Below are 24,780 nucleotides of genomic sequence, written 5' to 3'. Positions count from 1 at the left end.
CCTTAGTGACAAAGGACAATCCTTTAACCAGACTTTCTATATTACCTCTTCCACTTAATGTTATTAATCTATCATTAGAAAGTAAATAGGATTACTCTAGTGATTGTATGATCGAGAAGCCCTCGGGTAACCCTTTAACCGAACCTTCTAGGATTGCTTCATTACTTAATGGTGTTAGAAATTGGGTAAACTCTCTAGTACCATCTTCGGAAGGCTGTGCCGGACTTTAGTTAGAAGCCCTACAAGAATGTAAGTATGGAGTTAGGTAGATGAACAATATATAGAGACATTAACTAGCATTATAATGAAACTGAAATCCTATGACATCCCCAAATCCAATTTCACCTTCCCCATTGTTCACTTGTGCTTGTATTTTTTTTCCCTCTCTCTTCTCTCTCTACTTTCTACTATCTCTCCCTCTCTTTCCTTCTCCCTCTCTTCTTTCAATTCTAAGCTTCCAAACACTCATAAATCAACTTTCAAACGTCTAGATATTACAACGTGTGAAACCAACTAATACTTAATCAACAATCCTTGTAAATCAATATTTTATTATTTGACAACAGAATCGTGCACTTACGATTTCCCACATCATCTGTCATCCCACCACGGATTAACTCGTTTGACAATATTAACTAAGGGTGCAAACAAATTGAACCAGCTTTTTAAACTATTATAATAATAAAGTGATTACACTCACTTCAAATGCCTTGATAATAAATCCTGGAATTCACTTATAGTCATCTCACATGTCAAAAAGATCACAAGCTTTTTGATCTTGCTCAAGCTATAAGTTGTTTGAATATGCTCAAATTAAAATTCAAACCATTTCAAGCTATAGTTCAATTTTGATCGAATCAAAACTCAAATAATAATTTTGATCGAATCAAAACTCAAACAACTCAACCCGAACATAAGCTTTAAATTTCATTTTCAGATCGAGCTCGAAACAAAATCATTTATATCTTCAAACTTCAAATCGAATTCAAATATCCCACATATTTATTGAGCTCAAACTCAAATATCAATAATTTTTATACTATTGCGACATTCGCTAAGTTCAGTCAAGCAAAATTAGAATGAGATCAAATTATCATCAACATATGAGAATAAACATTATTCAATCTGTAAACAAATTTGCCATTGACAGTAAACAAGCACCATTACATCCACCAAATTTATGTGTATAAGTTTGATCGGTACCACTTCCATTTGCACTACTGTCCATATGCAACAAGAGACCTAAAATATGTACATATGGGCACAACTGGCGAAGGAGAATGAGAAAGAGCAACAACGACAAGGCACACTCTCCCACTTATTGTTTCCTCTAAAAGAATAGTCCTTAGTAATCTGTGTTCGGGCTAGTAAACACACAGCAAAAAAACTTCAAATTGAAAAATAATATATATATCAAGGATAAAAAAGTTCAGATACTTAGAAGAGATCCTTCTTTCTTTTCTGGGCGTCCTGCTTCCACTTGGGTTGCTGATAGAAGAGTTCTCGGGTCAGACCGAACACGGTCTGGAACTCGGATTCTGATAGGTAGACCTGTTAAAGTGGAGCATTGAATGAATGTAAAGGATTGAAAAGAAGAAAGCAGAGGTTTTGATTATTTTTATTTGGTGACAGGGATTAATTGAAAAGAAATCCGGATGACAAACCTCTCTTCGTTTATAATCGATTCCACGAACAGGATAGCTTGAGTTTGATTTCAGCCGTTCGTAACTGTATGTACTTTCGCCATCGTATTCTACTATATCCTGGTCTCGTTTTTCCTCTGAGTCCACCACATGGCTCCCATATGTTTGGTCATCTGCATTGTCTTCCTTTTCTGTAGAAATTTCTACAAGATCTTCCAGACCAGACTCGAAACTTTGAGTTCTTGTGGGGACTGCAAAAATAGCATCACATTTGAGTTGAACTATTAAGAAACAGTCCGCTACTACGTTTTGTTAAAAAAAAAAAAAAAATCAGATCTCAGTAGAAAGGCTAAAAATACTCTTAGTAGTCTTAAGTTGATAGCAATTCATCATGACATGACTATATCTTGAATGATCGAAATAAACTAATGCCTACAGACCCACATGATGGAATCTTCAACTCCATTGGTAGAATAACAAAAAACACAAAGATGCATGACCAATTTAACGTGTTTCGACGTAAACCTAGGTGCATAAAGAGAATCCAAGTCTAAAGAATATAAGCGCAATAAAAACCAGGCAAATCACCAATGTCCACAACTTATACAAGTGGACTCTTAATCCTCATAAGCCTTCTTTCTCAACACCGATAGATCAGTGGAAAATCTTATTACTCGTCTCTGGGCACCAAGAGAAACACTACAAGAAGAAAATTCTCTTTTTTACATGTTAGTTTTCTACATCCTTCAAACACGCAACATTTCCTAAGCTCTGGAACACTCAACTGGTGAGAAATCCATAGTTCTAGCCATAAGTTTATTTGACAATGAGGTCATGGCTGAGCCTATCGGACCCAATTTATTGGCTGAGCTCAATTCAAATGTCTGCATATTCCATTCTCAAAAATTAATTATCAATAACCTAAACATATATCTAAGTCTTACATAGTTCGCGGTCAGATCAAGTGCAGTAGAATTTCATATGAATCAAACACTTAAATATTTGATCATGTGGCAGTTAAACTTTTCAGTGAGACAAGAAAATTATCCATGATCAACAATGGGAAGCATCAAATTAAAGGTTCAGGTTCAAAACAATTATACCAGTGCCAGCTGCTTCTGGGCCAGGAGAGGAGCTTCCACTGCTTCTTGCTGTGGAAATTTCATTCTCACCTTTCGTAGATTCAGCTGTCAAAACAGATGATAGGGCAGCAATGGCAGCTGCTCTCTGCGACCGTTTCCTTGGTTCTGGGTGCTTTGGCGCACTATTTTTTGTGCTTGAAGATGGATTGAATGCAGTGGATAATGCTGCTAAAGCAGATGCTCTTTGTGTGGGTCCACTCTGATTCACGGTGTAGACTTTGTTATTAGACTGGAGTGAATCATTCGGAGATGAATTGAATGCAGAGGAGAGGGCTGCTAAAGCTGAAGCTCTTTGAGTGGGTCCACCACTGTGATTCACAACGTTGGCCTTGCTGACTTGTGATGAACTGCTTGAAGATGCATTGAATGCAGAAGAAAGGGCTGCTAACGCTGATGCTCGTTGAGTAGGCCCACTATGACTCACATTATCAGGCTTGTTAGACTGGAGAAAGATTGCAGTAACTTAACTCAGGACGTAAATTGTTTTAATATATATATATAGAGAGAGAGAGAGAGAAAGAGACACCTAGTTATTTTAGAGTTTACTTTCAAAGCATTAGTTTTAAACATGTACCGAAATAATGTTTTTCTACTGAGAAAAAAAAAAGAGAAAATAAAAGATCCTTCAGATTTTAAATTGAATTCTCAGTCTGATAGCAAAAGATTTTACTAATTGAAATCTCTACTGATGGAGCTTTTTCTGAACTTTCTTAAACAATAACCCTATTACACTTTAATCTTTTGATTCTCCAACAATTTGCCTTGCTACATTTTTAGTTTTATTTGCCATCAAAGTTAATATGGCATCAATATTGTCAATGAATTTATTCCAAACTTCTTCCTTCATTTATGATTTACCAATTAAAATCTAACACTATTATTCTTAATCTTTTAACATCTACTTAAAACATATATAACGAGCATCACTAATTTGATGTCTATGATAACAGAAAAAGAGAGAGAAAAAAACTGACTATGATTATTGTTACCCTTGTAGGCAATGAAATGTTTCTCTTAATTTCTTCAAATGAGAACAGAAAATCATGATATGATAATAGACTGTAGCAAGATCCAGAATTACTCTACCATTTTGTTTATTTCCCTTAAGCTATAGCTTTTTAAATGCTCTTGGCTATTACTTCCCCTAAGCTATATATTTGTAATGTGAGAGAACTGTAGTGAACTATGGTTATTGTCATCCACAAAAAAAAATGAAATGTTAATAATTTTTTTTTTCACTAAAATAAGTAGCAAAGTATCGCAAGATAAAGAAATGTAGGAAAATCTATAATTATCCTATCGTTTTGTTTATGTCCCTAGATCTATAGCTTTCATGTGCATCTTTGTATTGCTCATATGCCCTCTCTCTACGTGTCCATTTGAATCTACTCCAACAATGATTGGGCTGAGAAGGGAATTGGAAGTTTTCTGATTTAACTTGCCAAATTCAGTGCCCTCCAATCATGGTTTCAAAATTTCATAATACGTATCACATTTTTAATATGCACATTTATAAATATTTGTATATTATATTTTAAAACTCGTATTATGTGTTTCTCTATTCTTTTCTTCAACTCATTTTGTTTACTTAATTAATTCTTTTCCTAATAATCGCATCTACAAATTGGAATCGTTTCTTCAAAGTTTTCTCTGAGTTACCATCCTAATCTACAAGCTAGACTACATTCTTTGCACAGACTCACAACAATCAAATACCCTTTGCTATGTTTTATCACATCCAGGAACTAATTGTTGGATCAAAAAGTGCGCTAGAGGAGGAACACTAATGCCATGGTTCATGTCTTGGCTTAGCCCACCTTGGCTATCCAAGTACTTGGGTGGTGAAGGTGAAGGCACCTCATGTGACTTACAAGTGAAAATCTAGTCTTATACCAAATACAATTGAGATCCATGCTCATAAGATTTTGAAGGTGCCTCATGCCACTTGTGAGTGAAAATTTAGTCTTACAACAAATAGTATTGAAATTCAAGCTCATAAGATTCTTAGCATTAATCCACTGGTTGTCAGAGGTTAAAGCAACCTACTATCTAGTTAATTCAGGCTGCAGATCAGCTCTAGCAGTTATTTTTTTTTATTTGATAACTAATATCCTATCCTAATTCCTAAACGCATAAGCTATTAGGAAAGGGCTCAATTTATATAGCTATGATCAGGATGTTAATGTGGTAGGTTGTTATGAGCAGTTTAATCTGTCGAGGCATCACTTCAGGTTTCAAAGATAGTGCTAATGGGAATGAATGAAATGTTTTATAACATTTTATACAGGAAGCAAACATATGCACAGTTAAATCCACCATATCAACTGAGGACAGATGATTGTGTAATGGGGCCATCGGAACCAAATTTATACAAACTGCTTGGCATAATAGTGAGTTTTTAGCATATATATAATCTTCAAGAGAAACAACATGGAACTAAAAATCAAGTTAGATTTTTGCTTAATCTTTCCTGAACTAAAAGACTTGACAAGAGAACATTTACCTGTGGAGCATGCATCGCTGTACCAAAAAGTAGCGAGAGCTTCTTCTGGAAAGAATTTCCTTGAACCTGTTTTTACAGAAAAATGATTTTTATCATTCAACTTACTGGTCTGTATAATACAATGATGCATCAAAATGTGCAAACCAAATGGACAGATGACTTAGTTGAACATTTCAACTGAGCAAGTAGATTGCCTATAAATGCTACATGACAATTACAGAAAAATGGATGAATGAAGCTATCTTGGGATGACATGAGTTCGTAAAATATTACTATTTTATGAATGTTTATCATCAATACCATTGGCAATATTTGGCACGGCCCAATCTATTCCAGAACATGATCATCAGAGACATATGTTAAAATGAAACGACAGGATCTGAGTATATAAATAAATAGGAGGTACCAATTGACACGTTTAAAATGAAAATCATTTTTAAAAATATTAATAACTTGTATGCCATGTAAATAATTGTTTTATGTTATCCAAATAGGATTTTATGTTCTCTCATATGTTTTTTTGTTGACATGAATGACAACCCCATTTCTAACATGATTAATACAACACGAATTATCACTCCTACGCATCAATTTGTGTTAGTAACTATGAATTTAATCTCCCAATTAGCATGGGACTATATCACTAGTAACATCATATTTTAATTTAATGTATGTTTATTGCATACAATAAATAATACAACAAGCTTGAGCTAGTATTTCCATTCCTAGGAGAGTACTAGTTAAGGTACCATAATTTACAGTTATGTTTATGAATTAATATATCAGAAGAGCAGGCAAAGAAATGATCAAAATCAAGAGAACTAACCATCGCCTTTGTGTTGTTCCAAGTGAAGTATGTTGTGAAGAAACACGGTTCATTACCTTCAGTGACTATATACATTGGAACATCTGGAGATGGACCCTCATCTGACACTCCATGCTCAATGTATTTCTGAAAAATGGAATTATGAGAAAAAGAAGAAACATCTAAGTTTAGGAAATTTAGCACCTATACCTGTCCTACAATAAATGCCTTTTGTTTCTCCTTGGAATCCACGTGTTGGCCAACCCAAACAAAAATCTCAACATGTGTATCAAGTATCAACATGTCCTCAGTCAGTAAATCATCTTGTGAAAAATTGAAAACTTCAGTGAACTACAAAAGAGATGAAGTGCCCATTAATTAATATGAATAAACTACCAGTAAAGTGTTTTAGATGTCAGGTCATATCAAGGCAGCATAGATAACATACCTCAAATTTTCCTGGAGCATCAGGTACACAACATGAAGATGTTGAGGAGTTCAGTGATGAAATTGAATATTGTCATATATATGGTTACATAAAAAGCCACACAAGCAAAAAAAAAAATTAATTTGGAAAAAAATACCAACCTTTATTGGATGAAATTGTGTACAAGTGAGGATCTTTAACAATATCTTGAACGACTATTTTGCTAGTATAGTCATGCTTTCCACCAAGAGCAAACCAGAAAGCAGAGCTCTCTGTCCCTTCCTTGGTATGCTTCAGTATAACACCTGGCTGTTGGGTACGAAATTGGTAAGTAATTGTCGACACAAAATAATTGCATTATAAGCAGATAGAATTAACTGAGAGATGAACTTACAAGAAATCACAGACAAACCAATCAGAATTTCATGCAATCTTTAATTCAATTGCCAATGCCCATATTATTGGAATATGTAAACACAATTAATATGTCCCTTAAGAAAGATTTAGTATAATGTTTTTCAACCGTTAAAGAGAAGAATTTAAATCTCAAAGAAAATTATATACCAGGAAGTAGGCCTAGCACAACACACGGTTGTATGCTGAGCAGTTTCAATTGGTTGAAACAAAAGCTTCAATGAATTAGCTTATATCATCAACAACCAGCTGAAAAATACTGCTCAAAATGTTCTCTTTCACCTAAAAAAGAGATCGACAAGAACTGCCGGTTGGCAGTCATGACATAAACTACACCTCAAGTCCTCAACTATTAATGTGAGTCAAAAGCATGGCATAAACTACACTTCCAACTATCAGTGTGAACCAAAAGTCATGACACATGAGAGAAGGAAAAGAGGAGGAAAATACAGGTATTAGAGCCTTCTAAAGAATAACAAAATTATGAGGAGATATCTTATTTCCTACTAGTAATACTCTATGTTTCAATAAATGCAAGTATCAGTAAGCTAAGGACAAATCACTGTACAAGTGCTGGTTTGTAGCTACTATCTACTACTTAAATGCTCTTTAATGCCTTATCATTGGTACTACCAATCTGATCGAAAACCAAAACTGTGAAACCAGAAAAAGGTGAATATCATAATCCTAAGATTTGTGTTCTCTAAATGTTTTACTGAATCTACATACCTATCATACTGGTTTCTGTGATCAACCATCAATTTTGAGCATCATAAGTGCTCCTAAATAGTGTTAGCCGCATTGGATCTTAGATATTTTATCTGATTTAGAGGGATAAAATTGTGTTGGATTGTTTTATTGATTAAAAGAGAACCATTACATTTGGCGCACACAACACACACAGTTTAATGACTCTCAATAGAAGACCATGATAAAATCCAATATTCAGTTGCAATGTCAGCAACTAGTGATTGCAGGTTTTTATGATATCTTCTCCAAAGTCCCATTTACCCAACAAACTAAATGAAACTTCAAAATCCATAGAAAACATAAAACATTCAATCTGGTAACAGAATGGTTGGCTGTTTGCAAATACATTGAATCTTTTACTAACTGTCTCAACTGCACAATATGCTGACATGACACTTATGATTGATGGACTTCCACAAAAAATTAATAACTGTATCAAAGGAGATTCACAAACTAGGACTAAGAAAACTAAAACCATGTAGACAATCACCTTTATGAACTCAGCAACCCTTGCAGCCCACTGTTGTTGTTCCAAAGTACTTGAGTTTCCATGCCAAGCAAACAGAGAATTCCCAGATTGTAAAAGGAAACATTCACTGGATGTTAAGGATGTTGCAACCTTAATGCAAAGCAGAGAAGAAAATGAGTTAGTCTCAGAGTGCTAAAAATCATTCCTATGTTAAAAGCTAATGGAAAAGATAGTAGGTTATTTTGATTGCTGAAAAATAAGCGGTATTATATTATAGATATAGCAACCTTAAATGACAATGATATCACAACTTAATGATGATTAAGATATCAGTTTGTTTCACTGCTGATATTCAATACACGCTGAGGTGATGGTCATTAAGTATAAACACCTAAAAAATTGACACTTGGGTTAACTTACCCTTTATTGTGATCCAGCTATCTTGTTAATTTCTTGTACTGGTACCGGATATTTTATTGAAACTTTGTCAAAAAAAAAAATTGCTACCCAAAAGAATCATTCAACGATTTCTATAATCCTCAAGATCTACACATGGTATTACTTAGAAAAAGCTTATGATAGAATTCCAAAAGAAATTACATGGAGAATTCTAGAAAAGAGAGGTATTAGCGTAGCATATATTGAACTAATTAAGGATATGTACGAAAATGTAACGACTAGAGTAAAGACTTCAGGTGGAGTAACAGAAGTATTTCTAATAAAGATAGGGTTACATTAAGGATCAACTCTAAGTCTCTATCTTTTTATACTAATTATGGACGAACTCGCACATATTCAAAACACAGTACAGTGGTGCATGTTGTTTGCAAATGAAATTATTTTGGTAGATGAAAAACGCGAAGGAGTAAATGCTAAACTAGAATCTTGGTGGGAAATACTAGAAAGGAAAGGTTTTAGGCTTAGTAGAATAAAGACAGAAAATATGGAATTTAAGTTTAGCAATATTAGACATAATGAGACAATTGTTACGACAGGAGATGACGAGTTGCCCGAAACAAAGAGCTTTAGATATTTAGGATCATTTTGCAGAGATGTCTTACATAGAATACAAGCAGAATAGCTGAAATGAAGGAGAACGTTGGGTGTTTTATGTGACCATAAAATATCTCTAAAACTTAAAGAAAGATTCTACAAAACCACAGTTAGACCTGCTATATTATATTGAATTAAATGTTGGGCTATGACTCGAGCACATGAGCAGAAGATGAGAGTTGTAGATATGAGGATATTAAAGTGGATGTGTGGACATACAAGAATGGACGGAATAAGAAATGAGAGCATTAGAGAGAAAGTCAAAGTTGCATCTATTGAGGAAAAACTCCGGGAGACACATTTAAGATAGTACGGGCATGCACTTAGACGACCAATATATGCTCAAGTTAGGCAATGTAAAACAATGGCAAGTACGCATACCAAACGAGGAAGACCAAAAAAGACTTGGTTAAACAATAAAATCAAATAAAATTTATTTAAGTATAGATGATGATATAGTACGAGGTAAAGCTCAATGGCGAAAAAGGATCCATATAGCCGACCTCACCCAGTGGGATAAAACTTGGTTGTTGTTGTTGTTCTAGTAGGCTTACGAGGATATGAATCTGGGAAAAAACAAAGTCGGTCTAAATGCAAGAGGCTGCAGGAAACATAGGATTGGATTACAGGCAAAACAAAATTATCTCCATGTCACAAATCCTTGGCAACCTTAATGTGAGACAAGATCTCACTTATTGTTTCATGGAACCCTTGAGTGGAATGATATAAAAGAAAGTACACCAAGGATTTGTGCTTGAAACTCTAAAATGTACAATGTTCCCATGCAGTTTTCCTATAAAACAAACAAATTCTCTATTTCTAACTCTTTCCATTTCCATGTTTTACATGTCGAGTTTTAGGCAAAGTAAGCTTTAATTATTTTTCAAAAGTAACAGTATTTTTGAAATAAGAACTTGAGAAGAAATCCAATGAAAGAAAAGCCACACAAGCATACCGCATCAACTTGAATTGATTTACTGTTATGGGCTGATGTACCAGATACTTGAATAAGTGCAATGCTGTCTGAAGTGTAAGTTTCATCATTGATGTTTTTCTCTGTTAAAAGCTTTTTGTAGCCAGAGCTGATTCCACCCTAAGCAAGACAAGTCGAAATGAAGAATACAAAAAAACTGATCTAACCAAGCACTATATCAAAACAATCAAGATTAATCTTCATTGAAAATAGTTGGTTGGCAAATGGGAAGCAAAATAAGGCAATCAAGCAATACCTTTAGGACAACCATAGGCTGAAAAAGTGCAATAAACTGAGGTGGCTCTTTGCCTTGAAAGACAAAGCCCTGCAGGAGAAAACAACTCATCAAGCCTTTTCTTTTGTCACATGCAAAGGTACAACCAAGTTAACTGGGTACCTGAACAGGTCGTCCTTTCAATGAGCTGCAAATTGAGTTAGACAACCGAGTTGCTGTTGCACGATCATCCTGGCACAGAAAAATTTCATTGTAAAATTCATTGAATAAAAGCAAATCAATAAGCTGAATTAAATGTATGGAACTGCAAGCACTAGAATCAGAAAAGCAAGAAACACAAGATTGAACCAAAAAATACATTGTAATCCCCGGAACTTGTGATCCACACACATAGTAAAGTGTCAAAAAAAGATCATTAAACGCATAAACTGGATCAGAAAAGCTACTGGCAGGTTTCAATAATTAAATCGAGTAAGTATTGGGAACTCACACATTCAACTCTAATTGTTCTGAATGCTGAATCTTTTGAATCATGTTAAGTAGGATTTTCTTAGATCTCCCCCTACCCCTCACACCTTCATCTTCAATTGGTTCACCTTCTATAACTGTAGAACTAACTAATTGTTGTTCAACACTTTCATATAATTTTGTCCATTTTCTCATTTTATCATCTAACAAAACTCAAAAATATAAATAAATGACCAAGTAGTTGACATAAAAAGAGTAGCGCTTTGTTGTGACGATGAACTTTGAAAAGATTAAGACATGTAAGTCAATTGGAAGAAATATTAAATAATCTTGTATGCACTTAAAGATGGTCAAGAATGCAAATCACTTCTAACCACTTCCAATCATCTAATATTGATTGACTTCATGAAAACTGTGAATCTACTCAGAAAGAAAGAAATGGAAAATTCAGATTCATAAATTCCAACCTTACACAGATATCCATAATGGTACTTTCTCAACGTACCTGAACACTGTCCTTTCCTATCCAACAACACAGGTAGTATTCGTCTTTTTTCTCACCAGCACGATAAGTACAGAGTACAATATAACAATCTCCACTGTAGAATTTACCAATCTCTTCTTTTGGAATTTGGTTTTTTGCACCACCATTAATAAGCCAGACCTTGAATCATTTTTTTTCACAAAATTGAAGCCCAATGACAATATGATAATAGAAGATCAAATTAATGTTATGTGCACCTCGAGTTTTTCTGCTCCTTCAATTAATGGGGGAATTTCCTCACCTAAAACTGGTCCTTTGGATGTTCCCTTAACATCAACACCTTGCTGCTTTAGCAAAGCTACCAGCATAATCAAAGATAAAACGATCACAAATCTGGACCAAATAAATATTAAAGATTAGAAATAGAGAGTTGACCACCAGCTACTTTTCCTCGGGCCTCCTCTCCACCAGGGGTTTCTGCTCCAGATCCTGAGCCCGCTGGCCATGATTCAAAGTGGGATTTAAATGAATGTGTCTCATAACCTTGAATAACTTGGGTTATTCGTGTCGCCTTTGATCTATTTTGATTTATAATCAACTCCTAAAAGAATATTCATTAAAACAAAATTTACAAACAGAAAACACATAATTAAAAAAGAAGAAAAAGAATTCAACTTTTACCTCAGCAGCTTTGCTTGCAGCTTTTCTCTCATCAACTTGAGTTACCCGACCAACCCAAATGAATATCTCAGCTCCACAATCCAGTAAATAGCATTCATTATTCTCCAAATTTGCTCTGGAAGGATTGTTATCTTCTAGCTTTAACTGGCCATCGTTTATACTGCCATAAAAATATAATCATCAGTCATTGTTATTGTTTGTAAATTATCTTTTCCTTTCTAGACTGAAAAACTACTTCACATGAGCTTGACAACATGGAAGCAGAAATGTTAAGAAGGCCACCTTGGCAACCTATATACATACCAATGCAGATTACAAGTCAAAGCAACAATTGTTAACCATATAACCAGACCTTTGACGGCTAAAATAGAATATCAGTGTACAATTTTGTCACAAATGTCAAATGACAACAGTATCATAATATAGCAAAGTTTTGCAGATTTAAGTTTAAGAAACAAAAGGCAGTTACTGACCAGTAATGAATTTCTGCATGAACATGATCAACATATTTTTCCACATGCAGCTATTGTAAAACAGGTCCTAATCAACTAAAAAACAGTGTACAACCTGTTACACCTGCATTTCAAATAAAATGAATAATATCCTAGTATAACATCATACCAAACAAAGTCTGAACTACTTTGAGCTTGTTATAAAATTTCTACATTCAATTTCTGCATGAAGAACTAGAGGTAATCCAGTTTCTGTTCTTGTTACAATCCTGCAGATCGATAAACTCATGTAATATTGGATTGAGGTTTGATATGATAGAATTTTGCAATAGATTCAAAATGGAGCAATTGGGATCAATGTTTAAAATGCATTTGTGTGCTTGTCGACGAGTGTGAGAATTTTTTGTTCAACCCAACAGCCGGCATGCAAAAGCTGAAATACCTCTCTTTATTTCTCAGCAGTTCCCAAACAAAGATTTCCTCCTCCACAAGCAACATAGACAAGCGGTGAATCCCTTGTGAGGAAAAGAACATTATAGAAGAAATAATAAGGTACTAAACAAAGAAAAGAGACAATGAAGTATGAACAAGGACCAAAAAATTTCATGTTGCTCAGGAGGCACGGTTTTGGTCTCACTAAGAAGACGAGATAACTACTCTTCAATTGATGAAGGAGTGCAATTACTGAATCCTTCCCTAACACAACTCATTTCATTCCCCATCAGTGAACATGATTTCTTGTTCCTCTATTTGCAACAAAGGCTAGAATTTTGAATGCAAATGACTTCCCTCTCGTCTCCCCTTTTCTCTTCTTCCTAATCTTTTTCCTCCTCTCCATTTCTTTCCCCTCCTCAAAGCCTTTTGCACCATGTCTCAGCATGCTTTAATACTGCACAAAGCTGTCTCATTATGCCAAGGAACACAACTGTTGCACAGAATGAGATTTCAAGCCTTGTTTGGGACAGGTGGAAATGTGGATTATTTGTTATATTTATGCATAGTACCAATACTGGGAACTCATGAGAATTATGTGCTGTTTGAGGTTTTAATATTTGGTAAGCCACAGTAATTAATGTCATAGTCATTCCATCACATAAACCAAGATAAGGTATGATTCATATGCTAAGTGTTCTTCCAAACCAGAACATCTACATACTGTTAGGAGTGCAAACATATACCACTTCCCAGTCTTTGCTCACTTTGGCACCCACAAGGGAAAATATTTATATGACCAGAGAATCCAGGGGAAAATTCAGTTTCATCATATTATACCATCTGAGACGAAAGCTTTGAGCTGGACTCTTTCATTCGTCACAGGAAAAATTGTCGTGTCAAAGAATTGTGAGGTTGGAATCAGCTTATCCTTCTATCATATGTACTATATCTTAAAGTACAAAGCTACGGCTCAGCTAAATCATACTGAGTATTTGAATATTCTAGTTATATCCATGTTTTATTACTTATAATGCAATTGTATGTTCTCATTCTTTTTGTGTAGAATAGGAGGTTTGATCCAGTTTGAAACTGACTTCCACATTTACTATATAGCAATTTACTATATAGAACAGGTACTTGCATTCTCTTGGTCAGAAACTTAGTCTAATTGGAAAATAAGCTGGCAAGTCAAAGAGAGATGAAACTGATAGAAACAACTTATCAAACAAGGAAAAGGAATTCTTTTCTGATTCTGACAAAAATTGTACTTAATAAAATAAAATAAAGAATTTTTTTTTTCAATAATTCAACCATAGCAAAGTAAGTTAATTCACCTATAGAGTTTTGCAGGAACAATTTCCAGGGCAAAGTCATCTTCAGTAGAATGCTTCTTGGCTATCGGTGCAAAACCACCAAATAGCACCCAAAATTCACCAGAGTCTGAATCTGATTGAAGTTTTCCATCTTCTGACTTGGTACATGCAGAGTAGTACATTAAGAAAAAACATCATACTGAAACACATAACTAAGTGTGATATTCAACATAAATTTTTTTGTCTCACCAATTATTGCAACGTCACATTTCCCATCATGATACTGTTCTTTCAAATGTTGAACTACTTCTAATGCTTTTGCTCTTTCTTGGATATTAGAATTAGCACCATTAAATTGATAGATTTTCTTCTCCATGTCCAGTATAAAGACGTCATCATGATTCAAAGATGAACGAGCAAAAGGTACCTACCAATTTTGGAGCAACATGCCTTACTAGTCTGAACATTAAAACCTGTGGAAGGGTAGGGAAATAGCATTATCACCTGTTTCATTCTGACCACACGTTTTCCTCTGCAGATATATAATCGTGTTTGGAAGTTCTCTTCTTCCGGCTTTCTAAATCCAGAAGCAAAGCCTCCTTCTAATGGAATAATGCATGGTTTGAAATATGACAAGAACTTGTCAGACTCATGGCCTTGAGGTTCTCTGTGCTGAACAGCACGACCTCCAAGTACTGCATCCAGCTCGACGGCCTTGATAGCAGCAGTCCCTGCTTCATCCTAAGCATAATTCATAAATTCAATCTTATGAGCAACTAACAAGATATTTTTAACCAGAAAGTCAAAGGCACATACTTGACTAGAATCTTTTCCAATCCAAAAGTGAATGTCATATGAATATGCACCACCTTTAGAAATTGTCTGCACACAAAACAAAAAACTTGTTTGCTGAAAGTGCGAAAAGAAAACAGGAAAAATACCAATACTGTAAGGCATCAATCAAGATATACACACAATCTCCATTAAGCTTTCAAATAGTAGTGAACAAAGTTAAAGGCCATATATGTAAGTATATGCTATTTAGTCCTCTCAAACCCTGGATTGCACCTTCTCTCATTATTTCTATTTTGTCAGAGAAAGCATTAAGTTTTATAATCATGTTTCTGTAATTCACAGATCAGGTTTGTTAAAGAAATATCTGGAGAGTAATCAAGTGTTCATAATATAGAAAATCATGAAAAGTAAAAGCTAAATCACAGAACTTAAAATTCACCATTTTGCAAAGCCTTCCTAAGTGACTAATGTTCTCATTGTACTGTGGACTATTATCAATCCGCACTTTCAAGTCCTCATAATTGATAGGCTCAAGAATTTTGATTAATATTGGCATAATTTGATAGCAAGAAACCACCTCTCTATTAGCACAACAAGCACACTCTATTAGCACAACAAGCACACGAGACAGATGTGCACAGTATCTTATGAAGAAGTTATTGATGCCAAAGGAACCCCTCTCTTGTAAAGAATATGAAAGAGAAATGTAGTACAGAGCAAGACCAACCTGCGAAGAAGAAGCGACCTCAAGAATAGTTGCAACTTCAATGGCCAGCCTAAATAGGCTTTTAACAATGTGGCAAAAAAAGGTGATTCATTTGCTCCAGTGCCCCCGCCAACCCGTCCCTCTGTGGCAAAAAAAGGTGATTCATTTGCCCCAGTGCCCCCGCCAACCCGTCCCTAGACCAACACAGAGGAGGTAAATCATGGGTGGCTACTAGCCATTAGTGCAATGGTCAAGGCATGAGGGAAGGCATGCTCGGACGCGCCGAGTTTCGACTCCATGACCTAATGTGGCAACACCTCATGCCTTAACCATCGCACCGTCCTGAGAGGGCAAAAATGATTAACCGGGCCAGGTAATATCGAGTCTAGGGTGACTGGTCGACCCCACGGAAGTTTCCTACCGGCCACTGCGGTAAATCAGGAAGAACCTACGGCGGACAGCCGAGAAACCCAACATCCCTTAGTTGCAAATCCCATTTGGAGGACTAAATAGGCTTTTAACAAGTTAGAATGCATAGTTGTCAATTATGAATTACTACATAGTTGTTAGGGTTTGCCATGCTAATTAGGCTTTTAACCAAGTTTAACAAGTTAGACATGTAGTCAAGTCAAAGGACAGATGAATTTCAAGTAATTATGCATTCTATGGACCACTTTACAGTAAAGTGATGTCTTATATATTGTCCTAAGTCAAATGATCCTGATATTTCAAGGCAGGGATAGATTCACTAGAGCACTGGACTTCTCTCTAGAAACAAGACAGTGTACTGGAAACCTAACATGAGCTAAATAGTGGGAGTTTATGTGAAACTAAAGGATTTATTATCCAAGGCAAAAGTTGACTACAATGAAGCCTAACATCACTAAGAATGTTTGCATTGATGTAATACAGAAAGTAATCTAAATGGCTTTATAGGTTAATAGGAAATCATCCCTCAGATGTACTGAAATAGACTCTTAATCAGCATATGTTAAAGTAAAATATATTTAATGACAAAATATAACTAACTAGAGCCATGATGAAAATACTAAATAAAGATGGCAATAGTTTCCTACCATGTTCTATAGGTAATATGCTATTTTCTCGCCAGCATAGATGTCACTCAACCAAGAAAAGAAAAAATATATAGAAATAGTACCTGTAAGATTATGTATGAATCTCCTGAATAAAATTTACCATAATCAGACTTCAGAAGTGGTACAGGCTGAAAATTCTCAATACGCCATAATTCCAGCCCACTATGTTATGTCAAGTATATGACAAGTAGCCAAAAAAAAAATATAAGAAGAAAAACTTAGAAAATCAGCTAAACTACTTTAAATGTTATGCTGGTGCATTGTAATGCACAATAGGAAAGGATACACCCTTTGACCAGCTCCCTGAAATGCAGGATCAAGAATTTTTGTGGAACTAGACATAGTGCAGCAACCTGTTATTTGAGAAGGTGCAATTACAGATTAAAAAGTCAAATACGGAGCATGTAAAACATGATTGGCAATTATACATGACTATAATCATAAACTCAATCCCTTACAAGATTACAAGATTATCTGGGGTAGTACCAGATAGGTCATTGTCTCTAAGTTTCAAGCAAAGTTAGACTAGATAAGCTAGAAATATCAAAGTACAAGCAACAAAATTATATCCTATATCAAGTAGAAATATGAAATTTATACCGTTAACCTGTTTATTTTACTTGACCAGTTTATTTTTAAAATTGTCTAGCTTTATTTGTGGCACAAACTCTCAACCCAATGTCACATCTTTGGAGGCAGCAATTACAATAAATTATATCATCCCATCCCAATTCTAACTTGGGTGATCCTCTTCTAAAGAAGAATCTCGATATGCTCTTATAGCTATGAGAAGATCTCGTAAACTTCCAACAGATTATTATTCATGACCTTAAGCTACAAATGATGGGAATTTGACATCATAAGGAAACCTTTTGGACATCCTATATGTCCTCCATAATAGAGTAGTCAAGAAAAAAACCTGTGGGTCCTTTTCTTGTGGTTTGAATATTGGATCTCCTTAGGAAATCAACTATACAAAACAGTTAAATTCAAATACAAGCAATAAAATAATAAGCATGTTTGAGTATGAAGCAAAGACTCAAATGATATCTCTAAGTGGAAGATAAACATAAGTTTTGAGCTTAAGGCATGCTCAAACAGTTTCTCAAGCTGGCATCCATACATTAAGTTTTGCCCACAAGTGAGAATAACCTTATAGCCCCTACGACCTTAGAATGTGGCCATACTTGCCTTAATCTCTCGTTCTACTTAGTACATTGTTTTTCAGGCTCTCAGAGAACAAGAATCTTGACACCAAACAGAATATGTATATTATTCTAGGACGTGAAGTTACGGAGGGATTAATAAGAAAACAAGAGAAAAGTAACACAAAACGAAAGGAATAGCCTAAATTAGGCTTAAAGCTATTATGAAATCAAGAGCGCAAAAAAAAGAGATGTAGCCGTAACGTTGCTTAAACAAAACCAATTGATTCAATATCAAAATAACTTAATCCTAAGCATCATCTAAGCATAGGTTTATATAGCTCTCAAAACTCTCAAAAAAATCTAAATGGAAAAAAAATAACCAATTAAACTTATTCCCTAAGATTTAGGATAAATTAACTAACAAGACTTATTCTCTAAGATTTAGGATAAATTAACTAACAAGACTTGGTTCCCTAAGATAGGACAAAATTAAACATAATTAAAAAAATAAACTAAACTTAATTAATGGATAACTACTTAAAAAAAATCCAAATTTGGATCCCCTCCTGTATAGTTGAAGAGAACTCGTTCTCGAGTTTATGGTAGGTGAATCCGACTCCAGAGTACAATGACTTAGGTGTTTTACATTAAAAACATCAGAAGATTTTAAATGACTAAAAAGTCACAACCTGTAGGTATTGTCATTAATCGTTTCTAGCATCACACAAGGTCTAATCTTCCGATCTTTGAGTTTGTTGTATTCACCAACAAGGAAACGATGACGAGTTAATACAACTTAAACCATATCACCAACGTCAAAAGGAACTTAACATTGATGTCGATCTGCCCTGATCTTGTACTCGGTGTTGCTTTCCTGAATAGTCTGCTTAACTTGCTCATGAATGACTCGAAGATGCTCGGCCATCTCCTCAGCCTTAGGGTTAGCTTGTCCTAGATGTGAAATAGGGATGAAATCTAGTATGCCGGATGAGTTTCGTCCATAAACAACTTCGAAAGAACTCAAACCAGTGGTCCTATTTTTTGATATGTTGTATGCGAATTCTGCTTGAAAACCAGATCCCATTACTTCGGTTTGGTTCCTGTGAGACATCTCAAAAAATTTCCTAAGCTTTGGTTCACTACCTCGGTCTGACCATTCATCTAAGAGTGATAGGCGCTGTTGAAGTTTAGCTTTGTCCCTAGCTTTCCCCATAAAGTCTTTTAAAATTGACTGACAAATTTAGTATCACGATGGAATACCATGTAAATGAACAATCTCTATGAAGAAGAAGGTGGCAATCTGAACACCATCTATGATTTATCTGCACACCACAAAGTGAGTCATCTTGGAGAATCATCCACCACCACTAGAATAGAATCTGTGATCCATTTGGTGTGGGGTAAATCCAATACGAAATTCATGTTAACCTTGCACCAAGGGGCTTCGGGAATTGGTAAGGGAGACACTATAAATCCAAGAAACGAAACTGAGGTTGTGAAGAAAGAACACTTCCTGTTGTCGATGAACAAGTGTTCAACCTTTAGCTTCTCAAAAACAGTACCAAGGTGATCAAGGTGCAAAGCCCGTGTCGGACTATAAATGAGGATGTCGTCAAAGTATACAACTACGAATCTTCCCATGAAAGGTCGCAAGACCTGATGCATAAATCTCACGAATGTACTGGGTCCATTGGACAGTCCGAAAGGCATGACCATCCACTCATACAACCCATGTTGTCTCTTAAAAGCGATCTTCCATTCATCTCCGGGCTTGTGGTATCCACTCCTAAGATCGATCTTGAAGAAGATCTTTAAACCGGAAAGTTGATCCAACATGTCATCTAAGCAAGGAATCGGAAATATATATTTCATCGTGATTTTGTTGATAGCTCTGCTATCAATACACATGCACCACAAATCGTCTTTTTTTAGCACGAGTAGGGTAAGGATTGCACAAGGGCTCATACTCTTACAAATATACCCTCGTCTCAATAACTCCACAACTTGTGATTATAGTTCTTCGACATCCTTAGGGCTAAAAGACGGTATATCATCTAGTTAGGTAAGCTTGACCCCAGGACGAGATCAATCTGATGTTGAATGTCTCTCATAGGGGGAAGTCTTGGAGGAAGGTCTTCAGCCATCAAATCAGCAAAGTCAGATAGATAAGAGTTGTTGTACCTCAGCGAGAGATCCGAGTCTAGCTCGATTTCATCGCTTTTGTAAGAAAACAAAGCATAGATCATGTCTTCGTGCTTCATTACGTTCAAAAATCTGGACATAGAAAGTAGTGTAGAATTATTGGTTACCAAATTTGAAGGGGTTCCTTCTCGTAGAGGAGCAAATACGATGTTCCTCCCTTTGATGCTGAGTGTGTAAGTGTTCTTTCGTCCATTGTGGATGACGCTACGATCATATTGCCAAGGTCATCCCAACAATACATGACATGCGTCCATTGACACAACATCACACCATGCTCGATCATAATACTTGTTGCCAACAGAAAAAGTTATAAGACACCTATCTATGGTTACCTCACTCCCTTTGCTCAGCCATGACAACTTGTAGGGTTTTAGATGACGATTAGTCTTCAACTACAGCTTTTGCACAACTTCTTTAGTTACAATATTTTCACAGCTTCCACTATCAATAATCATCTTGCAAAGTTTGTCTGCAATTGTGCAAGTTGTGTGAAAAATGCTAGTTCTCAGCCAATTATCTTCCGATTCTTCCTTAGGACCAGTAGCCTCTTGCATACGACGAGAGTCTTATGACCATCTCCATTAAGAATCTCGTCATTGATATCATCGTCGTAAATCGGCTCATCAATCTATTCGGGTGCATCCTCTATGTCTTCCTCAACCAATAAGGTTTTGTTTTTTTAATTTAAGGATCTTTTATAATCTGAAGCTCGAAGCCCCTGTTTACCACATTGAAAACACTTGATAGAGGTCTTAGAGTCATCTTGTGGCAGCTCCTGAGAAGGGTGCAACTCCTAAGGGCGAACAACTCGATTGTTTTGATCACTCTTATTTGTTGGTCTACGGTTTAACTGTTTTTCAACTGTCAAAGCTCGCTGATAAGCCTCTAAAACAGTCTAGAGTGAGTGGAGGCCTAGGGAAACTTGTAAGGGTTGTCGTAATCCCCCTAAATATCGCACTGTCATTTGCTCCTCGGTCTCAGATAGATCATTCCTAGCAATAAGCTGATAGAATTCCTCTGTATAGTCGTCGACGGTTCTAGCCCCATGCCTTAATGTATGGAGTCGTTGAAACAACGTTTGCGCGTAACTAAAGGGAAGAAAGTGGGTTCTCATCAATTTTTTCAATATTTCCCAATCGGTGATTTTGGATTTACCTTGTCTCTCTCGTGATCGCCGAAGTTGCTCCCACCATGCTGAGGCTTGACCTTTGAACTTGATAACGACCAATTTTACTTTGACGTGATCAGGTACTTCCTTATACTCAAAAATCCTCTCTACTTCGTTAAGCCAATCAATGAAGCCTTCTGCTTGTAATGCGCCAAAAAAATTCAAGAAAATCAACTCGGAAACCAAAGTCCCCATATTGTTCCTCTCGAGTACGATGGTGATATGAATTCTCAAAAGTAGAGTCAGAGTACGATCAAAGACTCACGATCTTCCAAATCTCGTGCTGCCAAACACTAGGTTAATTCCGGAACTTGCTTTTGCAAATCCTCAATTATCATTACATCTTGGATATTACGATCACGGTGCTGGGCTTCCTCATTCGGAACCTTCCTGTTGCAACCACGACCACGTCCACGATGACCCTCCATTGGATTTTAATGAGCTATGATACTAGCTGACACCGAGCATAATATGTATATTATTCTAGGGCGTGAAGTTGCAAAGGGATTAATAAGAAAACAAGAGAAAAGTAACACACAAAAAAAAGGAATAGCCTAAATTAGGCTTAAACCTATTATGAAATCAAGAGTGCAAAGAAAAAGAGATGTAGTCATAATGTGACTTAAACAAAACCAATTGATTCAATATCAAAATAACTTGTCCTAAACATCATCTAAGCATAGGTTTATATAGCTTTCAAAACTCTCAAAAAAATCTAAATGGAAAAAAATAACCAATTAAATTTATTCCCTAAGATTTATGATATATTAACTAACAAGACTTATTCTCTAAGATTTAGGATAAATTAACTAACAAGACTTGGTTCCTTAAGATTTAGGACAAAATTAAATATAATTAAAAATAAATAAACTAAACTTAATTAACAGATAACTACTTAAAAAAAAAATCCAATTTGGATCCCCTCCTGCATCAGATCTCTTTCATCATTAAAACTTTTCTAGTCTTGAACGTATGTCATTGTTTTCAAACATTTGCTCATTTCTTTTTGGAGTCAATGTTCTTCTCGATAGCTCCTTCATCGAGCTTATTATTTTCCCTCACCCGATCATAAATTCTAAACTTTTTCCTTAACCATATTCAGACTTGCATTTGCAGCTGCATTCATCTGCCTTGCTAGCCCACTGAAATCTAAAACGTTAAGGATTTTGGTATTGTTTAATTTAATTTACAAACACTGAAGAGCATCTACATGAGCGCCAAACTAGGTTTCACTTTTTGTCAGTCAAAATTTTATTTTTTCCTCTTAAGGAGCAACAATCAACAACAACCACATGCAAAAAAAAAAAAAACGAGTTCAAAACTGAAGGACACAAGAGATCATTCAACTGAAGTAATCTCCAAATAAAAAATATCATCAAACTAAGAGTCTAGAACAAAATAGCAGTCATTTTTCACATGATAATCTTCTAAAATTCACTAATATAAACAAAAGGCAACATAAAATATCTACAAAATCAAGTTATTTGATCTGTTCTTAACCGTTGCTGGATCACTCGTATAAGTCATCTCTTTTCCTCCACATCCAATAATCAATGATACCAACTGCAAATCCGAATTCTAATTAACAATAAGCCCCAGAAAAAATAACAAATCCACCAAGGAATCTCAGTGACGAACTAAACAAGAAAGCGAACCATCAGACGTTAACACGAATCCACATCCACTTCCAACATGAACAACTTCGCCCAACTGCAACCAGATAGGTTCCGAAAGCAACTATACTACTAAGAAAGCATAACAAAGTAAAAAAGACGAAGAAGAAGAATCATAGAATCATCGAGCACCTGAGGAACAAGCAAGAAGAAGATCTTCTGCCGGGCGAGGAGATGCGTGCGACGGATCGAGAGAGAAAGGAAGATCAAAAAGCTGCTGCGAGTTCTGATCGCCTTTTCCTCCGCGATGTGAATGATACGATAGAAATGGAACCGAGGGTGGCGGCGGCCAGTTAAGGCAGTGTGATCGTGAAGTCTCTGCTTCCCTTTCGGCCGTCCGAGCGGGGCCCATGCTCGGTAAAACTTCAAGAGTGGGCCCTGGCCAGCATGTGTGAGAGAGATGGGTATTGTGTGGGTTTGTAGCTGGGGTGTGAGACGGGAGTAACGTCGGATTAGAGGAGGAGTCAACCGCTCTCCGAGCTGGCGGCCGGTGAACTTTTGCTACCGTGACCACGCCAGCTAAGGGAATCGAATCGCCAACCAGTGACCGCCCGGGCCCTGCGGTCACCCAGAAATGGATCACCGGTAAGAGAAGTGGACTCACCGCCGGCCCACTAACTGTTTTTGAAATTGGACCGGGGATTGGTTGGCTGAGCCAAACACCGGTTCATAGTTTTTTAAATTTTAAATTACCCATAAATATATAAGTTTTATGTACTAAATCATTTATGGGACAATAATAACGTTATTAGTTTAATTTAATAAAAAAATTTAAGTTCGATAAAATTAAATTTGAATATTTTGTCATAAAAAATAAATAAATTTAAATACAATCAAACTCAATTCTCTACATTCTTATAGAAATTCGAAGAGTGTTAAAATTACAAAGATGATTAAAATATAATCGTCGAGATGATTCCAAGATATTTAAGAGTGATTATAATATAAATTAAATTTTCTTTTTTTTAATATAAATATTTAGAATGTTAAAACATTTATTTATCATTTAATAAAAATATAATTAAATTAACTTAAAGCTCAATCAAAAGTTATCCATTAATACTGATAACAATAACGATAATAAATATTTAAAATGTTAAGACATTTATTTATCATTAAAAAAATAAAAATATATATATATAAATATTCAAAGACGAGTTGTCTGTGAAGATTTCTCCAATGTGGCAAAAAGTTTGATGGTTTGAAAAACAAGGGCAAACGAAAGAGGAGAAAATCAACCAATTGATACTCAGAATTAAGTTTTAACATATTTCATAAAAAAATAAATAAATTTAAATACAATCAAACTCAATTTACCTCACCCTAGCGCCCCCACAATTCGTCCAAAGATCAACACAGAAAAAATAAATCATGGATGATGACTAACCATTGGAATAGTGACTGGTTCATGAGGAAAGCATTTACCAAGATTCGTGTTGGTGCAAGTTACACTATAATCAAATCTAAGTTTTGATGTTGTTAAAGATTCAAGTTAAGTCTTGTTGTGATCTAACAAGTTGACTAAGTATGCAGGTTATTTACTCAATTGAGAAAAACCTAGTTGGAGGCTAGGTAGGAGAAGTCTTAGCAAATCATGGAATCCAAGTAGAAAAACCAAGTGGGTCGAGAGGACCCAACACTTGCAGTTAGATCAAGAGGTCTGAAGAACCGAAGATCGAGAGAAAGTCTTGCTGAGTCAATCAATGTAAAATACTGAAAATAGGCAAATATTAATAAGGGAATT

The 24,780-nt window shown here is 35.6% G+C and overlaps 1 protein-coding gene across 5 annotated transcripts; it reads right to left on the bottom strand.

Annotated features, from left to right (window-relative positions):
* Window positions 1-1,093: 1,093 nt before the first annotated feature.
* On the bottom strand, window positions 1,094-23,351 carry LOC122005887 (villin-2-like). Of its 5 annotated transcripts, XM_042561126.1 has the most exons (25): window positions 23,169-23,328; window positions 23,019-23,073; window positions 22,864-22,926; window positions 17,132-17,198; window positions 16,908-17,007; window positions 15,064-15,129; window positions 14,752-14,988; window positions 14,497-14,674; window positions 14,269-14,401; window positions 12,048-12,207; window positions 11,802-11,967; window positions 11,624-11,724; window positions 11,388-11,546; window positions 10,577-10,645; window positions 10,436-10,504; window positions 10,162-10,299; window positions 8,175-8,303; window positions 6,682-6,829; window positions 6,542-6,552; window positions 6,304-6,444; window positions 6,115-6,240; window positions 5,289-5,354; window positions 2,747-3,227; window positions 1,665-1,894; window positions 1,094-1,551 (listed from the first exon to the last, which is right to left on the bottom strand). In XM_042561126.1, exons 4-25 carry the CDS (start codon window positions 17,185-17,187, stop codon window positions 1,438-1,440), a joined length of 3,078 nt encoding a protein of 1,025 aa, XP_042417060.1. In that variant the 5' UTR covers window positions 17,188-17,198; window positions 22,864-22,926; window positions 23,019-23,073; window positions 23,169-23,328; the 3' UTR covers window positions 1,094-1,437. The 5 variants fall into 5 exon arrangements, with proteins under 5 accessions (XP_042417060.1, XP_042417062.1, XP_042417059.1 ...); XM_042561128.1 differs by lacking the exons at window positions 22,864-22,926; window positions 23,019-23,073 and having other exon boundaries at window positions 15,064-15,074; window positions 16,946-17,007; window positions 23,169-23,351; XM_042561125.1 differs by lacking the exons at window positions 22,864-22,926; window positions 23,019-23,073.
* Window positions 23,352-24,780: the final 1,429 nt, after the last annotated feature.

The sequence above is a fragment of the Zingiber officinale genome, chromosome 7B (genome assembly GCF_018446385.1).
Source record: "Zingiber officinale cultivar Zhangliang chromosome 7B, Zo_v1.1, whole genome shotgun sequence".
Taxonomy (NCBI): domain Eukaryota; kingdom Viridiplantae; phylum Streptophyta; class Magnoliopsida; order Zingiberales; family Zingiberaceae; genus Zingiber; species Zingiber officinale.
Note: the sequence above shows the minus strand (reverse complement) of the source record. Positions and strands in the feature narration are given on the sequence as shown.